The sequence below is a fragment of the Sabethes cyaneus genome, chromosome 2 (assembly GCF_943734655.1).
Source record: "Sabethes cyaneus chromosome 2, idSabCyanKW18_F2, whole genome shotgun sequence".
NCBI lineage: Eukaryota > Metazoa > Arthropoda > Insecta > Diptera > Culicidae > Sabethes > Sabethes cyaneus.
In genome coordinates, this window is record NC_071354.1 from 214,048,791 (window position 1) to 214,057,994 (window position 9,204).

The window sequence follows — 9,204 nt, forward strand, 5'->3', positions numbered from 1 at the left end:
CACTAATGATAATTTTTATAATATGTGGCTGAAAAACGTGAAAAACTCACTTTTATTAAAATTTGCCAACGGAATATGATTATCACCGGACCAGTCAAGTGCGTTACGTAAGCTGCGATTGGCTACTCTTTGGAACCGACGGAAAATGAACTTTAGCTTGATTGTCAAAAAAATATTTTCATCATCGCGCATCAGAAAAGCTGCTATCAAAACAATGACATTGCTAACAAAAACAAAAAGGAAATTTTCACTGGTCATCGATAAAATCGCATAATAATCTTGGATTGAGCTTTTATGCAACGCTGTGGTAGTTCATTATAACCGCAGTAAGTCAGAGTTAGTGTACACATAGAAGTTTCCCCTAGATGAGTGATTTGTTTTTCTAGAAAAACGAAAAAGTCAACAGCGCCCCACACCCACAAATCCCTGCAGCGCAGAACAGCTGAGGAAAAAAATAGTTTCATCATTGGAGCTTTGAACACATTTGCAAATCAGTGTTTTCTTTGTTCATACAGTCGTGAAATTTCTTGCGCTCGCTAGCCTATTCAGGGTTTGGTGTTTTATTCCGTTGAAACATTGCGGAACAAGTGTAATGAGCAGAAGTCCCAACTGGGCCGAGCTTCCGGCCCTTGTTATCACTAATTTGTTCCAGTACTTGAACTACCACGATCGACTGCAGGCCTCGTCGGTATGTTGTCATTGGCGATCGGCTATCTTCCAACCAAGGTTAATTTTCAAATATTATACATATTGCATGTTGCTTTTCGATCTAATTTGCATTGAATCTATATTGCATAGGTTTTTCAAGGATATACATTTCGATGTAGCAAGAGAGAACAACAGGAAGAACAGTTTCTTCCTACAGTCATTGGCCCATATAGTCAACGAAGCAAGAATCTCCTTCGACTCTTGCAATCTCTACGATGTCGAACTAACGACCGAAATTCTCTACAAGTACTCCTCTGTCAACCTCCGTTCTATGACACGCAACATTAATTTTTAATAAACTTGCAGATTAAGTAAAAGTTCTTGTCTGGTCAGTTTGATCTTACGTCCAAAATATGCTACCTTGGTCACGCCAGGGCGTTTTTATTCCGAAGAAGAGTGGAATTATATTTATAAGTATGTGTTTAGATATTACGAAACATGCGAAAAAGGTGGTTTCTTGATTGGCTTTCTATTGCAGGCTGTTCGTTGAACCCATTAAGACTTTACTTAGTCGCCAAAGTCCCCCGCTCAAGGTGCTAGATTTAGGATGTTCGGAAATTTTAGCACTGCATGCCACTGATTTTTTAAACGTAAGTTGCGGGCATCTGACTGCTGGAGAAGTCATTTTATAACACTTAAAAATTACATTCCAGAGTTGCCCTCGACCTCAGTTCTTGCAGCAGCTGGACTTTGCCTCCGTAAAGCAAGATCCTAGCCATTACGCGCTGAGCATGATCGAGCCGAATCTATTCGAAAAGTGCAACGCTCTGCAGCACATCTCGCTCGATTACGACATTCTGTGTGACGATTTTTTGCAAACGCTGCAGCTATTGCCACTGCGACGGTTGGTGGTTCACGTCCACGGCGTGGACGAGGATCATCCCGGAATCTCAGAAGCAGCCTGGGCCAGCTTCAGTGTAACCAACCCGCACGTTGAGCTGCATTTGACGCTGGTGTGCGCTTACGAAGCGGTCGATATATTGCACAGTCACATTCTGCGCCCGTCGATGCCGTTGTCCCATCTGAAGGTTCTTTTCTGCGATAGGGTATTTCGTTAGATTCATATGACTTACGCCCTAGAGATAAGTTTAACAATTCCTTTTGTTTTAGATCAATTTTGACGCATTGGAATATTTGTCTCGCTTTTACAAGGAAACATTGAAGAGCATGATTTGGGTTGATTCCATGGTTAGCGTTCATATTTTGGGGCCTTTAATTCCGTTGATAATTTTGTCGATTCATTTTAGCGCATTCAGGAGTATCGCAACATTATGGAACTGGTGGTAAGAACCGGCCAAGACCCGCTGGTTATGATGGCTTGGCGCTGTAAGAAACTGGAGGAAATCGTTATTCACGGTTATGTGCTCGATCCACATAATCTGGTAGGAATATCGCGTCTCCGAGGAAAAGAATTAAAGGTGCTGGAGGTGTCTCGAATTGATCTGTCAATGCCGTCGGTAATGATGGCTCCATTTATTGAGGTATGTTCGCTGAATGCGACTATTTCGACGCTCTACTTAATACGTGTTTGCCCTAAACAGGAAATCAGCACGCAGCTTGGCCAGAAGTGGGCTCCACTGGATCCCAAAACGCTTCCAGCTGCACTTGGGTTCTATCCGGTTTCTGACGACGTGCGCGATCAGTACATCTTGCGATACATACGCAACGGAGTCATGCCTTGAACGTGTAAGTAGCCCCTGCTCGTATAGACACAGATTTAGAACAGTAAGTAAAAACAGGTAAAACATTCGGAAAGCAGCTCAAAGCAGATCGCCGAGGTAAAACACTTGCTTGAAACCTATTTTAGCAAAAACAAGCAGACGCACGTATTCATTCAAGAAAACGTAGAGAAAAAAGTTAATATTTAATGTATTTTAGTGCATTAGCGTAACAGCGAAATAACCACCCGTCAAAGCTCAGAACAGATCAGTCGAAGGCAAATCAATAACTACTTACCAAACGGACGGGGTTGCATTTTTCCCTTTTGTCCAGCAAAATGAAAGGTTAACCATGCCTACACACATTCGAGATTAGTGGCAATTTTCAACCGAATTCAACTATGTTTTATTAACATAGACATACATAAACAGGAGGCGCTATATTTTGATATTAGAGATAATAATTTCAAGCAAGACGAGAATGAGGGCACATATTCCACTTAGTCCAGCCAGAGTAGTACGCGAACGAGCCAGCGAGCAAGCAAATCCCAATCTAGAACAACTTTTTTAGAGCAAAGTGAGATTTACTAGCGGAATACAAGAATACGAAAAGTACGACCCATCTAGGTAAGGTACTGTGTGCGCAGCAGAAGGAAAAACTGTCTCTTTTTTTTAAAGTAACGAATGCATGCCACCGCAGCACCCTCGTAAACCGATAAGATAAGAAAACAACAACGGATCTGTGATTTATTTTTTTGCGGTTACATTATTTATGTCTTATATTTGCGTATTATTTGATGTTTTGCTTACTATATGAATAACCATACGAACTTATACAGTCTTATTTGTTATCCGTTACAATATTTATTGGATACTAGGTTTAGAAAGGAAGAGCTAATCTTGTGATTGATAGGGGCAGTTCAGTTGATCTGAGGTTTGAGTTGAATTTCAGAACTTAAGAAGAGATGTTTACTTTATTTGCCTCGGAAATCAATAATGTACGGCTTGTAACTGAAACTTAAAGATACCAGCCAGTGGTTGATATTATCCAGTGAAATGAAATGATGTGGCCGCATGCCCCATCCTCGAGAATGGCACAACCTGAATGGCGAGAACTGCCAAGTAGTCTTGTCTTGCATCAACCACTGCCTGATTATCGATCGATTGTCAAATGCAGCATTCGCTTAGAGATCTCTGCGTCGTGAACTGCTATGATCCAGTCTCTACTTATGTTCACTGCACCGGATTCTAATCTTCAGGACCTACGATGACGCCATAGCCATTGTCGGTGTGCAATTGTTTGATCGAATTTAAACAGTGGCAGCTCTTCAAATTAGGCCAGAAAAAGCAATCAACCCATCAGCGATCCAAATACGCAACCGACTACCGTCCGTGGGTAACGTGCGTTTGTTTCCTTTGAGCCTCTTCCATTTATGTATTTGGTCTTCGACAGCCGAATACAGTTAAACTTCGTTTTCATACTGGCGTAGATTGTCTCCACCCTCACAAGGCTCTTGATTTCGATATCAAAGTCATCTGTGAAGTCTAGGAGTTGGACTAGGAGTTTCGACCTCATCGGATCATCTCACCCCTTCAAGAGCGATGTTGAACTGCCTGCGAATAGGTAGTTACCTTGTCTCAACCCTCTCCGCGTCTTGAAAGAACTCGAGAGTGTCTCCGAGATGCGCACGAAACATCACTTGATCTCATGTAGCTCTGAGCTTTGGAAAACAGTGTTCGTGCATTATCTTGTATAGCTGGTCTTGATCGACTGTATCGTATGCTGGGGCACGTTGTGCTCCTGACATTTCTGCAAGATCTGTCGGATGGTAAAAATTTGGTCCGCAGTTGCACGAGTCCTTATGAATCACGCCTGATAATTCACTACCAAACTTTGTGCTATGGATGCCATCCTGCGTAACTGTTCACTCTTTTTGTAGATGGGACAAACCTCTCCTTCCATCCATTGCTCCGGAAGCTTCTTCTCTCTAATCTTGGAAATAACCTAGTGTAGAACATTTGCCAACATTTCTTGGTCATGTTTCTAAAGCTCTGGTGGTAGGCAGAAGTAAACTGAAGAACTAGTGGCGTACCACGCTGTACTCTGTACATGTATGTACGCCGTACATACATCATGCGGAGAGCCTCCCAGTTGACAAGAATGGTCTAAGACAAATGCTGAGAAATTTGTAAGGGAACCCAGCAGATTACTTAATTTACTTTAGTGCCAACGGTCCGTTACTGATCCTGCGCCGAACGAATTATGGTCCTCCAGTACCGTCGGTCCTGGGCTGCCGTTCTCCAATCCCCACGAATACCAGCTGAACGTGCATCGTCTTCGACAGCACACAGCCACCGGGTGCGGGGTCGGAGTCTACGGCCTCTTCCTGGTTCTCTGCTGGAAATAGTTTTGGCTCCTCTTTCATCGGGCATTCTGGCCACGTGTCCAGCCCACCGCAGCCTGCCACATTGCACTACCTTCACTATACCAGCATATTTGTATACTTGGTACAGCTCGTGATTCATGCGTCTGCGCCACACTCCATTTTCCATTTTGCCACCAAGTATAGATCGCAGAATTTTACGCTCAAAAACCCCAAGCACTCGCCGATCAGCTTCCTTTACTTACTTACTTACTTACTTACTTATTCAGCCGAGAGCCGGGGTGGCTCTTGCCGTATCAAGAATTCCTCTCCATTGTACTCGGTCTTGGACTACCCGTCGCTAATTCGTTGCGCGTCTCGACATACGCAAGTCGGCTTCAACCTGGTCGAGCCATCTAGCACGTTGCGCCCCTCTATTCCTGGTGCCGGTGGGGTTCTTGAAGAGAACGGATTTCACTACACAGTCGTCCGGCATCCTTGCGACGTGGCCGGCCCACCGTAGTCTCCCAACTTTCGCCAGGTGTACGATGGGAATCTCTCCAAGCAGTGCCTGTAGCTCGTGATTCATACGTCTCCACCACTCTCCGCTTTCCGTCTGTACTCTCGCCAAAAATAGTCCGCAACACCTTTCGTTCGAAAACGGCAAGTGCACGTATGTCTTCCGTAAGTAAAGTTACTGTCTCAAGTCCGTAGAGGACTACCGGTCTGATTAGCGTTTTGTACATCGTCAGCTTTGTGCGACGGCGTATGCTCCTTGATCGAAACGTCTTGCGAAGGGAAAAGTAGGCTCGATTTCCAGCTTGAATGCGTCGTTGAATCTCCTTACTCGTATTATTGTCGGCAGTGACCAGAGGTCCCAAATATACGAACTCATCAACCACTTCCAGTTCATCGCCGTCAATAGTCACGGTCCGTGGGAGGCAAACGTTACTATCTCGGGAGCCTCTTCCTATCATATATTTGGTTTTCGACGCATTAATTTGTAACCCTATCCTTCTAGCCTCCGTTTTTAGTGTGGCGTAGATTACCTCCGCCGTCCCACGGTTTCTAGTAATGATGTCGAGGTCGTCTGCAAAGACTAGGAGTTGGCTACTCTTGCTGAAGATCGTTCCTCTCGTTTCGATGCCCGCTCGCCGGATCACACCTTCAATAGCGATATTGAATAACATACAGGACAGTCCATCTACTTGCCGTAACCCTCTGCGCGATTCGAAAGGGCTTGAGAGTGTCCCCGAAACGCGAACGTAGCACATCACTCATTCCAGAGTAGATTTGATTAGCCGCGTCAGTTTGTCCGGAAAACCGTACTCGTGCATTATCTGCCATAGCTGTTCGCGTTCAACGGTATCATATGCTGCTCTGAAATCCACGAAAATATGATGCGTGGGCACGTTGTACTCTCGACATTTCTGAAGGATTTGTCGGAGAGTAAAAATTTGATCCGTAGTAACACGGGCCCCGTAAAGCCCGCCTGATACCCGCCCGCCTCTTGCTATTGACGACGCAACAAAATCTGGGAGAGCACCTTGTAGGCGGCGTTGACCAGCGTAATGCCGCGGTAGTTACAGCAGTCAGATCAGACATCAGCAGACATGATTGTGAGGAACGTGCTGCTCGAGCCAAAGATGCTGATACAGCAGTCTAGCCGGTCGCCCTTTTTGTAGATGGGACAGACTACGCCTTCCATCCACTCCTCCGGTAGTTTCTCTCCTTCCCAAATCCTTGAAATCAGCCAGTGGAGTGCCGTTACTAGCGGTTCTTGGCCATTTTTGAAGAGTTCTGCCGGGAGTCCTCTTCTGAAGACCTCTTCCATTACTCTACGGTTGATTCCGATGATATCGACGTCATCTACAAAACCAAGAAGCATGTGAGATTTCGTGATGATAGTTCCATTCCTTTCCACGTCTGCCCTTCGTAATGCACCTTCCAAGGCAATGTTGAATAGCAGGTTAGAGAGTGCATCCCCTTGCTTCAGTCCATCCAACGTCACGAAAGCAGCTGAGGTCTCACCCGCTATTCTAACGCATGATTTGGATCCGTCCAGCGTCGCACGAATCAGCGTAACTAGTTACGTCGGAAAACCATGTTCTAGCATTATCTACTACAGCTAATTTCGTTTAACAGAATCGGACGCCGTTTTAAAGTCCACAAACAGATGGTGTGTCTGCAAGTTGCACTCCCGGAACTTGTCTAGCAACTGACGCAGGGTAAACATCTGATCCGTCGTGAAGCGACCCTCACCTTTTAACCTCCTCCTGTGTTGGTGGCTCCACAGCTTGACCATCGCTTACAATTCCTATCCTGTCCCCGCTGATCTCCGCATTTACCTGGCCATTCAACAGTGTCTGGAAGTGCTCCTTCCACCTAGCTGTTAGCGCCGTTTTGTCGGTAAGCAGGTTGCCAGCACTATCGTTACACATCACAGGCATGGCAAAATTTCTACATCTCTCCGTTTTGTAGAAGCTCCGTGCCGTAGCTGGGGTATCACTCCTCTGCGCCGGCGACCACGTGCTCCTCGCACTCGCGTTTCTTTAGACGATGAATTCTTTTTTCCGCAGCTCTAGTTCGACATCAAACCAGCTGTTACGCTGTCTTCCACGCATCGGCACGATACCACCTCTCTCGCAGCTCTTTCGATGGCACGAGGCAGCCCATAAAAGGTATACACTGGACCCCCGTTCGTTCGAACGATTCCTCATTCAAACTAACGGGGTTAGTTTTTAATTTGAACAACTGGCAACCCTAAATATGCTGGAACAATATGTGAACTGGCCGCCCAGCTCTTTGTTATGTTTTTGGTGGTTTGATTCAGTTGGCAGTTGCAAGCAGCGAATATTTCATTTATCAAGCGGATTTCTATCATAATCGTTGGGAAAACGCAATGTGAAACAGAATAAACACGCTAGATCAGTACATACAAATCGTGTTTATGTGCATTGTCTGCATAAGCAAATGATGTCATGTTGAGAATGACATTTGAACCATTTTTAATTTGCACGTCATGAAAACCAGCGGCGTGTTAATTAAAAAATGTTCAGATAAAAATGGTCAAACGAACGGGGGTCCACGGTATAACTTAAAAAATAAAAATATGTGTGAACTGCCATAAAAATTATGTTTCATGTCCTATATTCGAAAATTATGTGCTCTTGTACATACTTTTAATGGGGCCATAAATGTTATTCATGGCGATACAAATGATTTTTATGTGCCTCACACATATAACACTCGTTTTCCATTCTTCGCACCGATAAAACCGCCATTTGGAATTTGGGCTTCTTCTCCTCTGTTGGGTACTCTTACCACTGCGTCCATTATTTTGAACTATTGTGGTATGCCCCGTTTTTTATTATTTTACTATACGCTTCAAGCTTACCTATCACTTATTGAGAAAGTGACAGGCTGGTAGTTGGGGCGAGACGGCACATTTATACTCCTAGTACCCTGATCGGCGACGCCAACCAGACTGCCCTTTTTGAGATACTGCAGTCTGCGTACTATTTGTACTCCACGATTGCAGAGCAAGTGTTCCGAGGTTAAATATCATCTTGTACGAAACTGTGATTCTGAAGATGATATTTAGTCGGACAATGTCCTGTCGCAAGACCGGTAAGCTTGCTGAGATCTCTCTTATTGAGACTCAGCAACTTTTGAGTAACCTAGGGGTGGATACTCGACGTTATATATTTTTTTAGATTGTTTGAGCGATTGTACAGCCATGCTACTGGCCATACCTGTTCGGCTCTTCTTTTGGTTGGGCTTAGTTGGAAATGTCTCCGTTTTGGTCAAAGTGGCGCTTTTTAACGAAAGAAGGGGAATGCCCCATAAAAAATACTTGCTAGTTCGAGGGATACTCCTGTTGCTATTTGATATTTGGGAATGTCGATCATAGATGGTGCTAGTGTCCAGGTTAAATGTGAAGTACAATATTTTTTGTTGATTTTTCTTTCAAGAGTTATGTCTGTTTGTCTGTGCATATAACATAACATTGTCAGATCAAATTGCAAAAAAAAATTATGTAGTGTAAATTATGTAGACATTTTTGGAGGATCTGTCGCAGCACAAAGATTTGGTCCGTTGTCCATCGCTCGTCCACAAAACCGGCTTGATAACTTCCCGACGATGACGATAGACGTAGAAAATCATCTGAGAAAGCACTTTATAGGCGGTATTGAGAATGGAGAATGCTCGATAGTTCTCACATTGCAACTTGTCACCCTTCTTGTATGTTAGGCCTATTACTCCCTCCTTCCACTCCAGCGGTATCTGTTCTGTTTCCCAAATCCTGACTATCAGCCAGTGCAAACAGGTAGTCAATCTATCCCGGCCCTTCTTGATAAGCTCCGCTGCGATGCCATCTTTGCCAGCTGCCTTGTTGTTCTTGAGCTGCTTGATGGGCTCGATCACATTACCTATTGTGGGAGTCGGCACATCACCATGATTCGCCGTATTGA

The 9,204-nt window shown here is 44.5% G+C and overlaps 1 protein-coding gene across 1 annotated transcript; it reads left to right on the forward strand.

Moving 5' to 3' along the window:
• The first annotated feature begins 260 nt into the window (after positions 1-260).
• LOC128734279 (F-box only protein 33) lies at positions 261-3,847 on the forward strand. The gene is made up of 9 exons (XM_053828379.1): positions 261-326; positions 387-726; positions 799-954; positions 1,015-1,122; positions 1,187-1,298; positions 1,362-1,754; positions 1,819-1,896; positions 1,956-2,189; positions 2,250-3,847. Exons 2-9 carry the CDS (start codon positions 593-595, stop codon positions 2,388-2,390), a joined length of 1,356 nt encoding a protein of 451 aa, XP_053684354.1. The 5' UTR covers positions 261-326; positions 387-592; the 3' UTR covers positions 2,391-3,847.
• The last annotated feature ends 5,357 nt before the right edge of the window (positions 3,848-9,204 follow it).

Coding starts and splice junctions, on each gene's coding strand:
- LOC128734279 (XM_053828379.1), top strand. CDS start 593: ATGAGCAGAAGTCCCAACTGGGCCGAGCTTCCGGCCCTTGTTATCACT. Junction 955..1,014: donor ACGACCGAAATTCTCTACAA/GTACTCCTCTGT, acceptor ATAAACTTGCAG/ATTAAGTAAAAGTTCTTGTC. Junction 2,190..2,249: donor TGATGGCTCCATTTATTGAG/GTATGTTCGCTG, acceptor TGCCCTAAACAG/GAAATCAGCACGCAGCTTGG.